We start from the raw sequence: 20,649 nt of genomic DNA, 5'->3' as shown, positions 1-20,649 counted from the left end.
AGAACATGTATCTAATACAAAAAACAATGTCAAGGGTCACATGGACTAAATCATTCACCGTCTCGAAGGTTATCGCCTTTATCGATAAGAACATCATCATAAGGCTACTCTACCATTGACTCAACCGTATCCCACATACATATAAAATCCAACCCGCATTCAACCTTCCGGATTCCTTTCAACCCATCCAAATAAAATCATAAACGATAGATAAATCTTGAAAATACCATCAAGATAAACATCTCGCAATACCCTTGAGACCCCGCTCAACGTCAAAGGAAACAACCCCGCCATCATGAACTTCCTCCACAGTACTCTCGATAGACTTCGAGAATTTACCCCCGTTTCTAATACCTCAACCTTTCGCACCAATGGTCAGATCACACCAGAAGAATTTGTAGCAGCTGGAGATTATTTGGTATTCAAGTTTCCAACATGGTCATGGGCTGATGCATCCCCAACAAGCAAGCGCGCCAACTATCTACCAGCTGGCAAGCAGTTTCTAGTTACCCGTGGCGTGCCTTGCCATCGCAGACTCGATGATGATTTTGCAGGCGATGCAGGTCATGATGAAACTGTTGTTAGAGATGGGGAGGATTTCAGAGGCGATGGTCCTCACTCTCCAGGCGATGATGAAGATGGTTGGCTGAGGACTGGAGGATTGGCCGCCAGTCAAGAAGCCCGTGTGAGAGATGTGCGAACAGTAGATGAGAGCGGTGAAATGGGCGAGAGAGAAGATGATGAGGATGATATTCCAGATATGGAGGATGACGATGATGACGATGAAGCTATTATTCGTGACCCTAAGGCTGACAATGCAAGTTCGTAAGTATTTCTAGAGCTTAATCTGATGACTGGATACTAACAGTTTATTTATCAGATCTCGTCGAACATATACCATCTACATCGCATACACACCCTATTACAGAACCCCTCGACTATACCTCTCAGGATATCTCTCAAGCTCCCAACCCCTCCCACCACACCTTATGATGGAGGATATCGTAGGGGACTATAAGGACAAGACCGTCACTTTGGAAGACTTCCCATACTTTAGCAACAACATCAAGATGGCCTCCATCCATCCTTGCAAACATGCCAGTGTTATGAAGACCCTTCTGGATCGTGCAGATGCGGCCTTAAAGCTTCGACGAGAGAAGCAAAGACAAGGCAAGGCAGTACCGGGTTCTAAAGATACCGGAATGGAGGGCCTAGTTGACGATTTCGAGAAGACCAAAATTGGTGATAAGAAGGCTGTCCTCGAAGGTCTGAAAGCTGGTGGGAATGGCAACGATGAGTGGGAGGTATTGCAACATGATCAAGATTTTGCCAATGAGGAGGAAGAAGTTGCTATCCGTGTGGACCAATATCTCGTTGTATTCTTGAAGGTCAGTTATTTTGCACCTCTACTATAGTGAATTATGCTAACGAAATCCTAGTTCATGGCAAGTGTGACACCAGGTATTGAGCACGACTTTACTATGGGTGTCTAAGCGGTGATGTCTTTGTTTTATGCGCAAGCTCAGGATGATGGGAAACGGCTTTGGGGAACTTATTTTTGATTATTCTTCGATCTGCAGCGAAACGGAGCAATCCTTACGAGGAGTTTGGAGCGTTTCGGATAGTTCTTTGCACTAATAGCACCACATATCATAACATTGTAGAGAAATTAGGATTTGAGTAACAGGCATCTGTGCTCATTTTGTGCTTGTGATACTTATGTTTGAGTGATACTAAATCGTCATATAACAAGGAGTGTTTTCTGATAATCATAAAATAGATGTGATTAGACTACTGGATTCATTTTGAACGCCAGGAAGCTTTTGAAATTTTGGCTGGATGTTTTAACGATGATTTCTGTTCAAGGTGGCTTTAGCCATGGGATACCAAGTCGTTGTTAAACAAAAAAGACCCACCATGAACGATTTGACACGGGGTAGACCCTCAACTGTCTGGAGATCATGGCAACAGTTTTTGGGTTTCGAGATGTCGGATTAGTTTAGAAAAGTAGATCATAATAAAACACTCACAAATTCACATTTACTTATATCCAAATTAGTATGGCACGGGTTCAAACAAAGGTCTTATTGGTATATTTGCCAGGAGTATGCTATTTAATACACGTCCTCCACCCCTCCCAAACTCAGCCCATCATCCTCGTTATCACTTCTAAAAACTTTCATCTTCTTACAATCGTAACATCTTGGCGACATAGTTCTCAATCAACTGCTCGTTAGGGAAACTCATATCTTCCAACTTTTGAGCATACGGGGTTGGGACTTCGGCACCAGTAATTCTTTGGGCTGGAGCATCGAGATAATCGAAACCGAACTCCATGGTCAAGGCAAGTAACTCAGCGCCGACACCGAAGGCTGGGAAACCGGACTCGACAGCGAGGAGACGGTGGGTCTTTTTAAGGGAGGTCATGATGGTTTCGACATCCAAAGGCTTGATGGATCTGAGGTTGATAACTTCGACTTCGACGCCATACTTCTTCTTAAGGTTCTCAGCTGCGACGAGAGATTGTCCAACACAGCGGGACAAAGTGACGATGGTGAGATCCTTTCCGGCACGCTCAATCTTGGCCTTACCGAATGGAATAACGAAGTCATTCTTCTGAGCAGCCTCGCTCATTGGGAAAGATTGACCGTACAACAATTCGTTCTCGAGAACGCAGACAGGGTTGGGGTCGCGAATGGCAGCTTTAAGTAATCCTTTGGCATCCTCGGCACTCCATGGAGTGACGACCTTGAGACCGGGTATGCTTCCGTACCATGCAGAGTAATCTTGTGAATGTTGTGCTGCGACACCAGATGCGAAACCGTTGGGTCCGCGGAATGTGATGTTACAGGGTTGAATACCACCGGACATGTAGTGAGTTTTGGCGGCGGAGTTGACAATTTGATCAATAGCTTGCATTGCGAAGTTGAAAGTCATGAACTCGCACTGTGGAACCGGGTTTTAGCCATTACTCTCTCTTATCTCGATAGACTTCCAGTGGAAGGCGAGGAAATGGAGAAAAAAAGTCCTTACCACAGGATGTAAACCTGCCAACGCAGCACCGACGGTCAAACCGCAGAAACCCGATTCAGTGATGGGAGAATCAATAACTCTCTTTTCACCGAAACGATCCAGTAAACCCTTGGTAACCTTGTATGCGCCATTGTACTGAGCGACTTCCTCACCCAGAACAAAGACCTTTGGATTTGACTCCAATTCTTCGGCCAAGGCTTCGTTCAAAGCCTCTCTGACTGTATATTCCTTAACACCACTCTCCTTTGCGTATCCTCTGCTTTGCACAATGGCCGGTAGACGGGAAAAAGATTGGAAGGCATTTCGTGTTGGGCGAGCTGAAGAAATGAAACGACTCGCTGGTCGTAGGATTCGTGACATCTTGAAGATGGGGTTGTGTGATAAGAAAGAAGACCCTCGGCGAAGAAGTTCAAGAGAAGGAGGTGAGGATGTGAAAGAATGGAGAAAAATTGACAAGCTGCTAGGGATTCTCACGAACCTTCAACTCGAGTGGCACGTTGGGACTTTTTGTTCAAAGCTTACAATCCGCGCTCCGAAATGTTGATAGATAAGCTAAACTTGATTCGGATTAGCTTTCGGAAGCATTAGGGCGAGACTCAAGATTGATAAACCTCACTCAGAACATGCGTCAACACAATAAAATAATTTGATTAAAGTTTTTATATCTAAGAATTTCATGGAAATGGAAATGAGGGATATGAGGCTGGATGTTTTAAGGCTCTAGTGAACCTTCACATGGAACTCTCTATACAAAATCTGGTAGAGCTATGATAAGTTTCCGGGACGATCCGGAGCCTTTAACGATCCTGAATATATAGTGTATTCAGAGGGCAAAGAAAAGGGAATCTGAATATTCTTCACGGGAGTAACTTTCAGAGACAACGGAGTGTCTGTTGGGCAAAACGAGGGCTGGCATCGGTACGCGTGAATATGATTCTTCTTTGGCATTTCATTCAAGTATAAAGAATACATGAAATACTGGGCATCAGCAATGAACAAGATTAAGATAATCAATAATGTCATCGTTTTGTGTGTTGCTATTCTATAAAGCAAATGCATGCAGAGTGCTCAAATACATTGAAAATCACACTCGATTAATAGAACCTTGTCGCACCATGGCGAACAGGAGAAAAGGGGGACGTTCCTATCCTCAAAAACCCTTCTTCCTTCCATTCTAACTCCAACTTAATACCCAAATCCTTCTCCGATACCCTAGACAGTTCGTCAAACAGTCTTTCCAGCTCAGCGCCCCCTTCTTGTGACCCCGAGCAACATGGCTCCTTGCACTCATAAATATACAAAAATGCCCAGCACATCCCAGCCAGAAGTCTTTCCAAAAAGATTTTCTTTTCTTTCTCATTTGTCAAGCTCGTCCTCTTACCAAGGTCGGTATAGATTACAACCTGTGGCTTCCCTCTCCACTGCACAAATTCGCCGAATGTACCACTTTCTACCCCTGTGTCTTTTCGCAGAAGGCTACAGAGATCCCTCACCTTATTTGCAAAGAAGAGATCGTCAAAGAATTTGGCATAGGTATACATACGATATTCCTCGGTCGTTAGACAAATTGTGTATCTGCCCATGGTATTATGAATCGGTCGCCCTAGGTCTGCAAAAGTGTTTATAATCGGATGCTGCGAGAAAGTGGGTGAATCTACGTTGCATAGCAGAAGGTTGATGAGGTCTTTGCGTTTGTGGCTATTCGGTGAAAGATTTTTAATACTGGGGGTAGCTTTGTGCACTGTGTGAGAGTTGAGCTCTTTGGGTCCTGATTTGACCAAATATTGGAGTACTTTGGCCACAGACTTCATTGTTGGCATACCATAAGAGATAGGGAGCAATATAGGGGTGGCAAGTGTTCACATCGATGTTTTTATACAGATAAAATGAAGAATTTTAATCACTGTGAATGGTTCAGATCCTAGATTAGTTGCTCGTTGTAGTTGAGTGAAACTTAATAAGGAACCTGCCATGTTTTTCCGTAATATGTTGTAGTTTTCCCACCCTTTGATGATTCATCGAATAGAAACTGTTTCCAATCACGAAAGAACTTTCGTTGTTTCATATGTAAGAGTTACCACTGGAGAACTGCGTCGTTTTGTTAACTCCGATTCTCTTGAAGTGGTATACCATCAAGATCTGGAGATTGACATGAGTAAATAAGTCGTGTATGCTTGTGATGCTACTAGGTAGTTTCTTCCGGATAGTAAAAATAAAAGACGCATAAGATTGTAAAGGCCGGTTTCCTGGGTGGTATATTTGCGATCTTAGAAGAAATAATAGTCTATGTTTTACAGAGCTACCATGTAATATTCGATACATAACTGAGCTGTAAGATGGGAACACACTGTGAATTTTGTGGGAACACTATGGAGTTTATGGTTTTAATATAAGAATTGAGGGTATTTTCTTGGTTCAAGCCTCTGGACAACATCAGATGTACAGTTTTAAGATTGGTTATTTGATTTTGATTCCCTATGCGCTGCAAATCAAGACGCTCGAAATGAATGGATTGAATACACAGTCTTCCCTTGTCTAACAAGCGCCCTTGAAACAAGACCATGAATTTTATGTGGTACGGTTCCAGCAAAGACAATTGCCAAAAACTTTCCATGATCTCAATTTTTTAATGATTCTTCCAAGGTCGAGTTCAATTCACTGGTACGATGAAGAAAATCACGGCCACTAGGGTGATCACCTGCGGTAAGGTATGCGAAAATGCCGATAGATGCCCCAATCAGCAAATGGAAATATGGAAACCCTGTATAGTGTTAGTCTATACGATCTATTGTTAATACTTGAAGGATGGAAAAAGTTACTCACATTGTGGATGAGGGAGAGAGCGATGACGACGCTGGGCGAACCCAGGGAAACGATGATCGGCCAAATCATCTCCACGACGAGGAACTATAACTCGAGCGAAAGGGGTCTTCCAAAGATAAGAGCGGATAGCTCGGAGAGCCAAAAGAATTTCTGGATTTTGTCCGGGGTCAAAAAAGGCTTCTGTCTCCCATCCAAACAATACATAGATCAAGAAAGCCGTCGAATAAAAAACCAATTTTAAAGTGCGGTAAAATATGTTCCGGGTGCGAACAATTTGTCTGAATAAGAATGTTGTTGCATCGATTATCCCTCGGAGGGGAGCAAAGGCATTCAAGTGTAAAAAATTGTACAAATCAGCTAATTTCTGTCTTGTGTCTGCGAATAGTTGGAGAACTATTTCGTATACGCGCATAAAAAAACCGATTATTCTGTTGACGAATGGTAATTGGCGCAGTTGAGGCCTTGGGTGACGGTAATCTTGGTATTGCTCGAACAGCCAATAAGCATATAAAAGTATAGGCATTATGAGACCTAATGTAAACAAGATTAGAGTCAAAAATTGGACGAGTAGAAAGCGTCCTGGTGGTATTCGATCAACTATTGATCGCCAGATATAACCACCGAATCTGGTAATCTGACCATAAACATAAACGAATGGGTAGCCCAACGGTCTAAGTGGGCGAAGAACATAGACAATTAACCTGCAAAGCAATATAAATGGCCAAAGGAGAAACCTAAATGGACGGAAAACATATTTGGCTAGATGAGCCAATACACCGAGGAATCGACGGAACAAGCGATAAGCTGAGCGAAGTTTATGAAAGACATAGGTGAATAGACCACGTAGTCTGTTTCTTTGGGGGGGTACGGGTTCTTCGCGATTTCCCTGGGCCCAGGCTGCTATGTAGCGCCGTACAACTATGTAGAAACCCACGACAAGCACGGGAATTATTAGCGAACTGATGACGGATGACACCTTAGCTGGATCGAAAGATATCTTTAGGTATGAGTCAGACAAATCAGTAAAGGATGAACCGGAGAACTTGGCCACCAATGCTGCAATTGGCTTCAAAATTATAGTGAACGCTTTCGCTATTATCGGAAGAACAGAACCCGATATTGGTGCTTCAGTTTCTGGGGTAAATCCCGGCTTTTGGTCAGATGATTGCTCGGTGGTAGAGGATAAACCGCTCAAGAAACCTATCACCGGAGCCAATGGTTTCAGAGCTGTGTTCGCTACTGTCGTCAACGTCGGTAGAAGAGATTCTATCATTGGTGCTTTCATCAGTACTGACACTATTTTCGTTCCTATCAATTGAAAGGGGGTAAGTAACATCGTTATTGGCTTCATGACTATGGTCGTTATCTTCGTGACAACCGTCGAAGCAGGTTCTACCCCTATAACAAGTGTTCCAGGAATATATGGTTCCGGTGGTGAGAGTCCCTCCCACGCAGTAAGAGCTTCTACTGGAAGAATAGGTCCCGAAGTTGATCCCGTTAATATCTTCCCAAGCAATGACCCTTCTAGCGTTTCTGCCAGATTGAGCCCTGATATTACTTTTGCAAGCATTGATACAGACGTCATTTCCTTCGCATGCCCCTTCAGGTCCGAGTCTAGTATTCCCAAGCCCAGGTCTGTGTTCAAGGCTTCGGTTATTCGTTCTGCGAGTTCAGATTGTGTTAACGTTTTCGCCATTTCAGATCCTACAAACTGTTCTGCAAAGTCCGATTTTGCCAATGTTGCTCCTAGCTGTGCAGTTACTAGCCTCTTTTCAGTATCGGATCCTGTTAATATGTATCCAAGCAAAGACCCTTTCAAAGATTGCCCGATGGGTTCTCTTCCTACGAGCGATTGCCCAAATCCAAAATCTTCTATTGTTTCGCTAAGTTGCGACTGCTCTAGCATTTCAGCGATACTCGATAATTCTTGTTCTTTTGAAAGATTCGATATTTGTATTGCCTTCCCAAGTTTTGAACCTGTTAATACCCCTCCAAGTGTTGTTCGCGAAAGCTCCTCTTCCATTTTTGGGCTTAATTGGAAAGGCTGTGGAACATCATCATGTGTTCCTGGCTCTGGCTCTGGTTTTATCGAAACCCCAGGCTGACTTGGGTCGAGTTCTGGTATAATAGTGACGCTCGTATCGCCACCAATTCCAGAAATCCATTCTAACATCCAGTTGAAGGTTTCTGGGAGATTCAATAAACCCTCGAACATATCCATCACAATTTTCGGTACATCTGATACGTAGCCAGTAAAATCTATAAGCGCGCCTCGTACAGAATCTAACCATAACGACTGGCAGATTAAGATAACAATTATGAGTGGACGTATGTACAGTGGGGCTGGACCTGGCGCTCCTGCAAAACCCCTGCCGGCCAGATGATATAAGATGGCAGACGGAATAAACAAACAAAGGAAGCCAATTAGGAATCCCCATTCATCAGGTAGGAGATTCCATATTCTTGTGGAAACGACATATTCCGCGGTGGCATCATACAAGCCAGACATATGTTCTCTCCAAGCTGTGACGGAATGAAGGGCTAATTCCCTCCCGTGAGCAAGGGTTCCAAGCCATGGACTAAAAATGTTATGGAGAATAGTCATCGCTAGACCATACAATTTTAAGATCCCCAGCCAGCCAAGGATTCCGAAAAAGTATGAGGACAATGCATCTCGCCAAGAGTAAAATAGATTTCGAATATTAGGTAAAAACCACCAATCTACCTCTTCATCAGCTCCAAGGGAGAGAAGTTTGTAAAAGCCCCATGCAAGTATAAAAGGAACTCCCAGCGCCACCGCGTAAAACGGAATATTATAGAGAGCGGAATCAAAGAGCCATTTGTAAAACTTCCACACTTTTCGCCAAGTGAGCTTGTCTCCGAACATGCCGCGCAGTCTCGGAGGCAGTTTGGCCAAGTCTTCATCGCTGTAGACTCTTTCTAGCTTCCGGGGATCAGGCTCTTGCTTTTCCAATTCTGGTAACTCCAGATATATCTGTTCTGGACAGTCTTTAACCCGGACCGGGTCTGGGAACGGGTACCCTTCGACCTCAATATACGGGTGCTTTGCTAACGGGTGCTTTGCTTCTGTGTTTGAAGGATGTTCAACGTGCACATATATGACAAGTCTACATCTGACCAATTTAACCTGCTTTTCGAGCTCATTTAGAACTTTTAGGTCTTGTGGTGGCACAGGAATGTCTCCGAAAATATACCTCGACATGTCTGAGATATGATGTAAAGCTGGGTCGGCTTTGTAATGTTTCCAGAATGATAAAGGGAGGCAAGGAATAGTAGGGTGTGGCAAAGGCGTATAATCTTTCAAGGTTTCTATTTGAATATCCGTCCATGTCATGGAAGCAACCTCAACTGCTAATTCCGCAGCTCTTTCGTAAAGAATCTCAACTTCATGTTCATCGATTTTGTCAATGGTCGGCAGCCAAAGATCCTGTGCTTCGCTTCTCAACCATTGTCTTGCTCGAGCTTGTGCTACTCTCCGAATCTTGCCATTTGTTATGGCTGCGATGCTCTTACTATAGCTATACTCCTCTTGAGGCCTAAGTAACCTAAGGGTATGCGCCCGGAAGGATTTGGCGACATGCTGTTTTTGTGGAGATTCATCTATGCGAGACTGCATTAGACGGCATACTAGTTCATTTTGGCTGGTGATTACTTACGCTGGAGGAGATCATGATATAATTTGTCGACAGGATTATGCGGGCCGTCGACTGAACCATTCAAATTCTTTACATCATCCAAGAAGAAGAAAGGATTCTTCAAAATCGTTATCGCAATATGATGAAATAAGGACGCAGCAATCAAATCCTCGCGCAGATTTTGCTTACTATACCCAGAGAGAGGGGTACTATACCCAGAGAGAGGGGCTTCGGTAGCCTTGTGGCCAAAGATATTTTGGAAATCAATCAAGCCACGCAAGAAAGGCTTTGGTTTATGATAATAATCGATGGGAGGGTCTGAATTTTCGTCCCGCGCATGACTTGCGATTTGTTTTGCAATCGAGTCAATGCTGTGATTACGCCAAAACAAATCATTGTATTTCGGCTGTATGTCAAGCTCGTCGGATTCTTTCGGGGGAGCTACTTTTGGTGAGGTACCGTCGTAGCCACGCTCTGCATTGAACCATTGACTCAAATCTCCCCATGTTTGCTTAACAGGTCCATCCGATACAGCGTAATCATAAGCTGCATCGCCGAGATCGAATTCAAAATTATGCTGGCCAAAGTCTTGGGGATATGGTTTGGCCTTTTTGCCCTTGTAAACTTCCTTGATAAAATTTTGTAGCCCCGGACTTCTCAAGAAATCTGGTAACGGCTCGCGTTGCCATTCAGAACCCTCGGACTCTTGCATGTTATCGAGAATTGATTCGGGCGGCGTGTTGTTAAAGGTAACACAATGCCAGTTCAATTTATCAAATGTTTTGAAGCTTGTAAAAATCACTCGAATAAAGTAACATTTGGAGCTGTGCTCAAAGAAGTCTTTGTTGGTAGAATGCGGCCTCGAAATCGTTTCAATACATTCCTAAAACTAAAACTCTTGTTCTCTTTGATGAAGAGCGAAGCAACTTGGCATTGTGCCATCCGTCTTTCATACGAAGCTTTCTCTAGTGACCGGAAATGTTTAGATCGTCTGATTGCTGTGATTTGCGAAAGACATAAAGAGGAGCTGAGAGAAAATTCTGGCTAACGGATAAGTACGAAAGTATAGTGTCTACCATATTAGGAGCTCTCTGTCATTGTAGTACAAGACTATACCACTATAAGCAAAGGAAAGACATCGACGGGTAGACTGTGACGAATGTGGATTGGCCAATTTACTACATCAATGGTGGCCGTTTGTGGAGTGCGATAACGAAGCTTGAGTGAAATTGTTCGGAATTCCAGTAAAATCAGTTCTCTAGAGAAGATAGCAATGTACAGTTGCACGTCAGATGGCCCTATTTGCATTGTCCAACTGCTTACCGTCAGTCGTGCATATTGATCAGCCACTTTTTTTTTCTAAACAGCCAACAAACCATTGAAGATTTTATCTCGAAAGATTGGTCAAATACACTTCAAGTAGTTCAAGGAATATGTGAGATTCGAGTCTGACATACTTAACACAAAGAGCCCAGCAATTCAAATTCTGATCCCAAGAGAATATCGTGTATCAAGAACCAGGAACCTGACATCTGCGATATGTGGAGCTACGGTCATGTGCTGTCCGTAACTTACTCACTACACGCGAGAATTCTTGTTTTGATACAATGAGGTGCCAACTAGGCTACGTGAAAAGTATCCTGCATTCTCTGTATAATGGTATCAAATTTTAGTAAACGCCAAGATCCATACCCGCTCAACCCAATAACGCCTTGCCATCATGCCTCCCGACCCACTAATACAATTGTTCGAAGAAAACCTGAACTAAAACACCCTAAAGCCGTGTTTATTTCCCCAATAGCATCTTCAAAACCATGACTACTAAGCATAAAACTATCCCGGCAATAGCCCGATCGACCCATACGGGTACGCCTTCATCTGACTGAACACGAGCTTGTGCCATTTGTCTTTGAGGTTGAGGAAGTTGAGGAAGTGGTATCGTAGCTGTGGGTTGAGGCACCGTTTGCGCCGGCCTCGCAGGTGGATAGTCACTCTCAGCCTGTGCTGGCTTTACATCCTCCGTGGATTTACTATTTCCTTCGTCTTTCTCCTGGTTTGATCCCGTTTCCGCTCTAGTCTCATTCTTGAGCCCTATTTGCATGTCAGGTGGTACTGTCTCCTCTTCTCTGTTAGAACTTGTCCCTTCACCCTCGAGTTCCTTCGCAAGCTGTTCTGCTTCTCCTAAAATCTCCTCGCAGCTCCTTCCACCACAAACACCGCACTTCCACCCCCTACTTTCCCCTGCTATTCTCTTTCTAACGCTATCGCTCGCATCAACCCCTCCCAATTGCCCTGAAGGACTAGTTTCCATGAAGGATCTGAGAGCTACCAAGGCGGTTCGTATTCCCCACGCGGGCTGCCATGTTTCCTCATGATGCCCACTTATACTTAGACAGATCTCACGATTCACCTCAAATCTTCCACTCGGTGTCAGAAATCTAAAGGAAGGAGGTCGAAGAGGATATTGGGGAGGCAAAACGATGCGTCCGTGATAGATACCCTCGGCGAAAGATGAGGATGGAGGGCCGCGCAATGTGAAGTGCCAATCAAACAAATCGGTATCTGAAGCCGGAGAAGCTGTATAGTCTGGAGATGGATGTTGCGAGAGTTCGGCGGCTTCTTTCACTACGCCACTGATTAACACATGCGAGGAACGATCGTGGGGTATAGAATAGCTTACTGATGCGCTTCAACGTGGGAGATTTGGTATTGAAACCAGGCGCCATGATTGAGGATTGATCGGAAATAGTAATTGAACTTCTGGGCTAGAAAGAGAGGTTACCTGACCTGTTAACTGAAGGATCAATACGATATTTCAAGAGTCGTATGTGTGTAAATGAGTAATAGATTTCTTTTAAATAATTAGTGGCTGCTCAATCAACGCTATGGTGTAACTGGACAGGTCGATCGTAGATACAAGCGCGAACAGCACCAGAGCACATGCCGTAGATAACGATTAACATGCTACGATAAGTTAACGTGGCCTTGATAATGATTACATAATCGCACACTGGGTCCACCAGTCCACCAGATGGTCACACTTCTCACATGCCATCCATTTCATTCCTCGCCAGTTCAAATCTAAGAAAGGGGTTAGATGGATCAATATCTAATTCTACTATCCATCTGAAATGCGCTGCGCAGTCATCTATCTTACAGTCTAAGTGTACTGTTGGATTGTAGGATATAAGAACACGGTAGTATTACACAACTACGTAGATACATTATTAGAGTTGGGGCTGTATCTGGTAGCCGAATAGAGTTATTGTGAGCGTCACGGTATTGACTCGCTGTCAATCATTAAATCAAACTTTAGCAACATTGCGCTACATAGCTCACTTCGTTCCAAGTTTTCCATAGAATTGTTAGCGATCGTCGCATTTACGCATGGCGTCATATCATCGGGAACAAGGAACAGCTGTTCATAGTGTCTAATTGTAATGGTGTTATAGCTAGCTTTTCCATCATAGGTCATACTACATTCTAATAGTCCTTGCCCCTGGAGATTTAAAGGGTTGCAACAGCCGGGGAATCAATATCGGATTCTTTTCACTCATCAAAATATACATTAATGTGTATTATATTGCTGCTAATCTGAAAAGATAAGGGGTAGCAGCAGAACAAACTTAGTGCCAAGGACAAAACTAGGCGCGAGGAAAAGGAGGTGAAAAGTAGAGAAGTGTTGCAGCGATTTTTAGGGGAGAGAATAAACGAGACAGCCTATAGAGGATTACCTGCAACGACTTTATTCGATCATAGAAACGAAGTAATTATTATGAGGAATGATAATATTATAACATGGCATATTCCGAGATTCCATATATCCATCCATCCATCCACCGATATTATGAGTATCCAAAGCTTAATCTGTATCATACAAAGGACGAAATCGATGATCTCCAACCCGGAGAAATCAGTGTAAATCTTGACATCTAATCTACATCATCATCGTGCCCAAGTACATGTCCATCCCATCCTCTCGTGTCATCCTTTTGTCGTGCTATCGTATTCCCTAGTAATGTATTCGTAACCACCCCAACTCTCTGGGGCCACCCAGCGGCAGCTTTTCTGTCGAGGATTTTTCTTTCCGCCTCATCTTCGTCGCTGCTGATTTCGTAAGGATCTTCATCGCTGTCTCTTGGCTGCAGTGTTTGCATCGAGACGGAGTTTGAGTCTGCTTCATCCACATATTGATTTGGACTGCGCCCCAAGATTCGGTCTGCTTTGGATTGAGAACGATTGGCTCGATTGGGTTGTGTGGGATAGGAAACATAATGCCGACCAGCTCCTTCTGATCTTGGAAGGGGTACTATTGGAGATGCTGGCTCGCCCCAGCCGGCAGCCCTTTCTCTATTTCTTTGTTCTTCTCTTTCTCGGGCAAGTTTCTCTCGAGCCTCCAACCATTTTGGACTTGCCTCCCAACTCCATCCATCTCCAGTGGTAGTGGGTATAGGAATCGCCCATAATAATGCCTTGGGTCCGAATAAATGCTTGAAGTTTCTCCTCCACCCAAGATCAAATGCGCTAGGCAATTTTTCCGAATCTTGTTCGTCAAGATATTGCTCATATCGGTCTCTTGCTCGAGCTCTCTCTAATTGTTCGTATGATCCTTCAGCTTGTTCTTCAGGGATGTGTTGATGTTGCATAGTCTTTCTCAATGGGGATAAATATCTCGTCTTCTCGAGGCACTCAATTGTCGTTTGACCGCGGGATGATAGTAAAATATGCCATCCTGTAAAACCTGCTAAGACTAACCCTATAATTCCAGAAATTACCACCAGCATCACATAATTGACGGGTAACAATGAATCGGTATATTCTCCATCGCTCAATATCTCTCTCCAAACCCAAGTCCCGGAGACTGCGAAACAGAGAAAACAGAACAATGTTGTGTATATCAGGAATAAGAGGAAGGCCTTATAATTTCGCAGCCCAACGCAGGTAGCTAACCATGGGCAATGATGATCCATCTTTAATACACAAATTCCGCATGTTGAGCAATGGTGAGATCGATCCGGCTTCCTTGCTTGACATTTTTTGCAATAGCGCAATTCTCCATTCGATTTTACCGTGAAGTTTGTCGCCACAGGATTGTGTGTCGGAAGGGCGCTATATCCATGATTTGCGGCCGTGGTAGTTCCTGGACTCGTGAAGACCGCAGCCGTGTATGACCAATTCAGGAGAAGATATGTAATGATTCCCAGAAATGACGTCCCCTTTCCTATTAAATATTAGCTTTGCCAAATTTATTTACGAAAATAACGCCTACCTATCCAGTGTGTTCTGCTGCCATCTGCCAGGAATCCAATTGTAGTTTCTACCCAGACAGCCCAGGTAGTAATACTGTATACGAATACAAGGGGGAAGTAAGTTGCGCCAATGCAACAATAACGTTCGCACTTTCTAGCCCATTTTCGAGACATTCTTGAAGGGCCGGGAGATCTAGGAGGACTTGGTGGCGATAGATTAGCCATGGGATTCATCAGAGAAACATGACTTAATTGTTCGCATTATTTAAGGAGTTGTTGGAATAACAGACCAGCTGGTGTTTGTGTTCCGTTTAATAGAGGCTGAGCTTCGCTGATTAAACATAGGTACTACTGTGTAGGTAGGTACAGATCGGCCTCCGTAGCCCGGACTTCCGAGACCAAAGATGAGGACAGTGAGACAATTCACACAAACTTCACTCACTGAGAAATCATCAACTTGACACTCTGGTTCAATGCAATGAGCAATGAGCAATGATCAAGTGGAATCACTTGGTAGGATGTGGTGTTCTTCATCTAACGATTTATCAGGATTTCAATCCATTTGACCTCAGCATCCCAATATTGAACATCGCTAGTTTTGCTATGTTTACCTGCATAGACACATATAAATGAGATTGCCTCTGCAGTTGGCGAGTAATAGCAGTTATAAATTCAATGTCTACAAGATCTAATATGTAGTAGTACATTTAGTACTAAGCAGTATCTAATGTATTACATGAACTCTCTGCCATCCTGCCACCGCAAGACTCTTGGATTCGGATAGGGATTCTCGGGTATCTTTGTGGAAGCGGAGGGATTGTTTCTAACTTTCCCTACAACTTCTGAAAACTCGACAGCGGAGCCACACAGTGGTTCTGCTTGGTGGCTGAATTGTAGAAAGCTTTCGCTCACGATATCTCAACGGATCGTCACTCTTTCCTTTTGACTGGAGATTTGTAAGATATGCTTTCTTGAGCCTCCGAACCCCCTCGAGCTCGGTATCGCTTGTATCCCAACTTGCTGAAGAGGAAAGATATCTGGCCATCAGTGGGGTCCTAGGGGTTCGAAGAAGAAACAATGGTTGAATGGGAGAACCATCTTAAAGAAGGGATGAGGTCTTGCTGTGTCGGCATCAGAGAGCATGATGACTATTTGCAGTGCTAGCATTTGGTGCCCCTTCTTCTCAGGTATTATCGTCTGTACTTTTTCGGATGGTCGATTTATTTCGTTCCCGATCCTTTTGGCTGCTCAGACATATTAGCCCGTGTCTAAGGTGATTGTAGACAGCGAATGCATGCCTGATATTTATGTTGTCACTTTGAGTAGTCATGTCTTCGAAGAGTAACCATATCATCATGGTCAAGAAGAAGACTGTGTGTTTGGTGTTGACGAAGGAAGAGGGGTTTTTTTTCACTCAATGTGTACAAGTAGATTAAGTTGACCTAGGTAGCTAGAAGTTTCAGATGAATTCCATTGTGCATTGAAAGAATGAGATGATAGCTACCCACATACCTAGTAGGCGCAAGCTATCGGCCATTGTATTCACTTTTATATTTGTGTTTCCCCTCCTCTTTTCCTCTCCAATTCCCCTCTTATCGTCTAAAAGAATTGACTGTCGGCAGATCGTTCATTGGTTGATTATTGTTTGCTTTTATTTCGAAAGCTGATGTCTGTTGCTGCTGTCGCCGTAGCCTTATTACTAGGTAGTCTTTGCCTTTCCTTTTTGTTCTTTCCCAACTTGCTTCTTCTGTAACTACCCTACGCGACCAAAAGTCAAAACCTCCCACTCCATTCTCACTTCTCTACATAATAAACAACTTCCCGTCAAACTCATATTATTCACTCCGCGATTTTTAATACATAAGAAATTTTATCTTCTCCTTTGATTTTCTTCCCAGGTTGGCTACGCCTTAAGAAACGCAGGAATTCGTTTTTAGTACCATCCTTTCCTTTCATTCGGTCTTGCTTTCTAAATCGGGAATTCATTTGCCTCAAATCAACCGCATTACTTTTTACACTCCTCTAGATCGGTCTCATGAACAATATCAACAACCAGAGCATCAATCAAGTACGATAACAACCAAACTCTCTTCGATATGGCTGCCAAAGACGCAAAGATTGGCGAGTTTGATACCAAGGTAGACTGCAGGCTCTGTAAAATCACCTTTAAGGATTGGACTGCCTTCCACAACCACAAATTGACCCACAGAGACCACATCTGTTGTGATATCTGCAGCACAGACTTTCACACTGAGGAAGGTCTGAAGCGTCATCGAACTCTAGTAGGTTAATTCAAATTGATTTACTGGCGAGTCATGGTTGACTGACATCTCATGAAACTCCAGAATCACCCAAAGGAACAAGATCTGAAGTGTATGGCTTGTGGCAAAAAGTTCATTCGTCTAGGATCTCTAATCAACCACCTTGAACTGGGTAGCTGTCGCGCAATCAACCCTGAAGATAGACATAACCTGGCAGCTAGCAGACGCCAACGTCAACAACTGCATGCAAGATTCAAGGCTAATCTAAAGGAAATTGATGACAATGCTGGTCCAAGAACTAGTAACAGTCTTTTAGATTCGCAGGATATTTCTGTAAATTCTATGGATGTTAAGCCGCTGGCGCCAATCTTCAAGCCACCGCCACCAAATTTTGAGAGTGAAATGGTTACCAACTTTGAGTTTGGCGGATGGGAAACTACTAGTAACTACCCAAAACTTTCTCTTCTTGAAGTTAGCTTACAGTCATTTAGTCCTGGAAGAAGATATACCATCGAATACCCTTAACGAAGCGATCATAAACACTACCCCTGCTCCCGTCATGGAATTACAACCAGAGGAGGACTTGATTTGTTTCGGGGAAGTTGACAAAGCCATGAGCATACCATGGGGAGGAATTTCAAAGAAGGCAGCCAAGGAGATACGAAAGCCCGCTGAAGAGGTTCAGTACGAGTATGTCGAAAATTCCTTCCCAATTGCAATCGCACCTTCCATGAAAGAAGATAATTTCCCACCTTTGCCAAATGGAAGCCAATTCAGAGACGCCGGCATGAAAGCTCCAAACTTCATGGATGCGCCACTTGAGGACGCGAAGTTTACTTCCATCTGGGACACTAAGCATATCATTGCAAATGTCCGAAAACCCATCCCCCCACCATCTACAGAGGCATCTGCGGTGACAGATGTAGCTACCCGAACTGGTGGACTTCCGCCTCTTCGTATGCGGGCTCTTGTCAACCCTTTACCTGAGAAGGAGTATGCACTATATGACCCTGAAGACCCTTCTTTCCGTGCACAAAGATACTGGGTTGCGTTCACCCGAAAGTACCAGTGTCCTCACCGCTTGTGCAAGTAAGTAGCTTCAATTGCCGAATTCAAACTGTTCTCTAACATGTTTAAAGGAAAAGTTACGATACTGAAAGAGCCTTCATCCAACATTTACTTTCTCCTACACACACTTCAGACAATAGACTTATCTGTCCCAATTGCTACGTAAGCACAACTGATTTTTTTATTTAATATTTCCGAATCCCAATTTGTGTTTTGTGTAATTTGGCATCACTTTAATCATGGAACATTTTGTTCTGCATTGCACAATGCTGCATTCGCAATTCGTCAAATTTGTCACAATTTTGTTCAGTATGGCATCCGTTATTCATTGTTGTCTTCATGTTCTTTCAGATAAAATTTTCAAAATTGAAATCGGAGCAGAAAACGATTCAAAAGTTCTTTGGTGCGCTGTTACTAACCATTTGATAGCGAGGCTTTGGAACATACACAGCCCTGACGCAACATTGCGAGTCTCAAGGGGTTCGTTGCAAAATTCGTGAAGCAGTTAACTACGGTACGGTCGTCAATGACATCACTTCTAGTGTGGCCGACGTTGTAGGTAAGCATGAAGACGAAACAGTAAAGTATACCGTCAAGGAGGAAGGATTTGGAGATCTGGCCAAGAAGTACAAGGAAGCCGGAGACAAGAATGCTAAGAAAAAGGCAAACTATTGGGCAAACAATGACGCGGAGTTTGAGTGGTAAATATCAAGATGGGCACAGGATGACAATATTTCGAAGTCCTTTCTTGCTGTGGTGGGTGGAAATTGAAGATTTAGGCTCGCTGGACGTATTCTCACTTTGCCTTGGCTTTTCTTTCTTTCTTCAAAGTAACACTGAAATTTTCCAGAATTCTATGGCAGTTGTTTCAGCTGTCAAAAACCAGATAGCTTAGCGCAATCGAGATGTTCTAAAAGATGCTTTTTGGCTTTGGTGTTGAAGGTGAAAAGTAGTATGATGGCTTGCATAGAGAAAGATGCCATCTTCTCGTTTTCTCTCTCAATCGCTCTTTATCAGTAATTGAATGTCCAAGAATCTGATCACTGTGACCTATAACTTGTTTTGGCGTCGCTTATAAAAGATGGCAGAACTTCTCTCATATTTTAATGTGTGTAGATGGAAGGAAATAAGAAATAGAGCTTTTTTGAAGATTGGCTTGCTCTTTTTGACATAGAGGTGGGTAGGTTAAACTTCGTGGATGTTTTCTCTATCGATACTTCCAGTAATGCTTTTTTGTTATCATGAAGTGGTCATGATGAATTATATACATGGATTCCTGAATTTTGCACCGTGGCTGATGATTGATCGAAGGAACATTGGAAGTAGAATCTTTCTTTCAGGAGTTACTCTAAGTATTGTAGCTGGCACGAATACAATAGCAGTTTCATCGTGTGCCGTGCTTTGTTGAATCACAAACGTTGCTCGATTATATGAGAATCTTCACAGAGAGGATAGTAGTGCTTCAATTCTGTGGAAGAAATTCAGGACCGGTTGTTATGTCAGTACCTATGCACATGCTTGTACCGATTGGATCATGTGTAGGTAGTTCCATCCGATCCAGAGGAGTTGAAGCATAGAGTACTCCCTATTGGTCTTCGAATTGATGGACCGTCTGTACCATTGGGCGCGTAGCTTGTAACTAGTGGTTGTTCATTGATACAACGATGAGATGTTTGCGAACGTGATCATGCCGATTAGAGGGGTGGATTGTTGATATTGTCAGCTGGCTGTTTAAGAGGAGATGAGGTTGAGGTTGTGAGTTCGAAGCATATAAGAAAGAGAATAGATCAAGGGAAATATTTTAAATTCGACGGATGTTTGATATCCTGGCCTCCAAGTCCCACACAATTATTCTCTTATATAGGTATTCAACGGCTCGAGTAACTTGCTGTGATTGTCCAAGCATTATTTGAGGTTTGAATATACTCGCATATCTTGGAATTATTCATCCAAACCTTAACATCCTCGCTCGCTTCCGCTAGCAAGGATTGACCTGCATATGTGAAATAATATGAGTGGTGGAAGAACTAAGGCTCGGGACAATGTTAAGGGTATACGGAGGTTGGATGGGTAAGTAATGTAAAATGCACCTAAATGTGTCCCCACTTTTGGCCCTTGGACCAATAGAATCACGTCGCTGGTTGAAAATTTATATGGTGAACTCCAGGTGGTGGAAGTATTGTAAAAGTCACGTTTTATCTACGATTTATTCAAAATCACTAATTTCTTATTGAATATTGATTCGAAATTCTATCTAGAATCTATTTAAAACCTATCAGAAGCTTCAAATACTTCAAATACTAAAAAACTATTAGAATTGATAAAAAGCAAGTAAAAGCTTTAAAGACTGAATTTTGGGGGGAACAGCTCAATATCTATTCGAATCGCTTAAAGCAGCAGCAAAATCTATAAAAACAGCAAGATTTTAGTAAAAGTGGGGTTTACATTAATTACCCTTCCAACCTTCGTACATGCATGTGTGACGTCGGTAGTTAAAATCTGGGGTAATGTTTCGGTCCCTGGAAGAGGAGAATCTATCTATATTTATATCTTTTGCCC

At 43.2% G+C, this 20,649-nt stretch overlaps 7 protein-coding genes across 7 annotated transcripts; 2 read left to right on the top strand and 5 right to left on the bottom strand.

Annotated features, from left to right (window-relative positions):
• The first annotated feature begins 112 nt into the window (after nt 1–112).
• On the top strand, nt 113–1,731 carry EAE98_011131 (uncharacterized protein). Its single transcript, XM_038958753.1, has 3 exons — nt 113–825; nt 881–1,388; nt 1,440–1,731. Exons 1-3 carry the CDS (start codon nt 296–298, stop codon nt 1,491–1,493), a joined length of 1,092 nt encoding a protein of 363 aa, XP_038804944.1. The 5' UTR covers nt 113–295; the 3' UTR covers nt 1,494–1,731.
• A 456-nt stretch (nt 1,732–2,187) lies between these two features.
• On the bottom strand, nt 2,188–3,393 carry EAE98_011130 (uncharacterized protein; the record flags this gene model as incomplete). Its single annotated transcript, XM_038958752.1, has 2 exons — nt 2,188–2,946; nt 3,034–3,393. 2 exons carry the CDS (start codon nt 3,391–3,393, stop codon nt 2,188–2,190), a joined length of 1,119 nt encoding a protein of 372 aa, XP_038804943.1.
• Nucleotides 3,394–4,127: 734 nt separating this feature from the next.
• On the bottom strand, nt 4,128–4,844 carry EAE98_011129 (uncharacterized protein; the record flags this gene model as incomplete). The annotated part of the gene is made up of 1 exon (XM_038958751.1): nt 4,128–4,844. The coding sequence occupies one exon, from the start codon at nt 4,842–4,844 to the stop codon at nt 4,128–4,130; it is 717 nt and encodes a 238-aa protein (XP_038804942.1).
• A 589-nt stretch (nt 4,845–5,433) lies between these two features.
• Nucleotides 5,434–10,224, bottom strand: EAE98_011128 (uncharacterized protein; the record flags this gene model as incomplete). The annotated part of the gene is made up of 3 exons (XM_038958750.1): nt 5,434–5,794; nt 5,857–9,477; nt 9,534–10,224. The coding sequence occupies 3 exons, from the start codon at nt 10,222–10,224 to the stop codon at nt 5,652–5,654; spliced, it is 4,455 nt and encodes a 1,484-aa protein (XP_038804941.1). The 3' UTR covers nt 5,434–5,651.
• Nucleotides 10,225–11,298: 1,074 nt separating this feature from the next.
• EAE98_011127 (uncharacterized protein) lies at nt 11,299–12,238 on the bottom strand (the record flags this gene model as incomplete). The annotated part of the gene is made up of 2 exons (XM_038958749.1): nt 11,299–12,137; nt 12,193–12,238. The coding sequence occupies 2 exons, from the start codon at nt 12,236–12,238 to the stop codon at nt 11,299–11,301; spliced, it is 885 nt and encodes a 294-aa protein (XP_038804940.1).
• Nucleotides 12,239–13,444: 1,206 nt separating this feature from the next.
• On the bottom strand, nt 13,445–14,986 carry EAE98_011126 (uncharacterized protein; the record flags this gene model as incomplete). The annotated part of the gene is made up of 2 exons (XM_038958748.1): nt 13,445–14,733; nt 14,782–14,986. The coding sequence occupies 2 exons, from the start codon at nt 14,984–14,986 to the stop codon at nt 13,445–13,447; spliced, it is 1,494 nt and encodes a 497-aa protein (XP_038804939.1).
• Nucleotides 14,987–16,857: 1,871 nt separating this feature from the next.
• On the top strand, nt 16,858–18,795 carry EAE98_011125 (uncharacterized protein; the record flags this gene model as incomplete). The annotated part of the gene is made up of 5 exons (XM_038958747.1): nt 16,858–17,043; nt 17,107–17,464; nt 17,514–18,111; nt 18,162–18,252; nt 18,520–18,795. 5 exons carry the CDS (start codon nt 16,858–16,860, stop codon nt 18,793–18,795), a joined length of 1,509 nt encoding a protein of 502 aa, XP_038804938.1.
• Between the last annotated feature and the right edge of the window lie 1,854 nt (nt 18,796–20,649).

Source organism: Botrytis deweyae, assembly GCF_014898535.1.
Source record: "Botrytis deweyae strain B1 chromosome Unknown BDEW_044, whole genome shotgun sequence".
NCBI classification, from domain to species: domain Eukaryota; kingdom Fungi; phylum Ascomycota; class Leotiomycetes; order Helotiales; family Sclerotiniaceae; genus Botrytis; species Botrytis deweyae.
The sequence above is the reverse complement of the archived record's forward strand: the minus strand, read 5'-3'. Positions and strand labels throughout refer to the sequence as shown.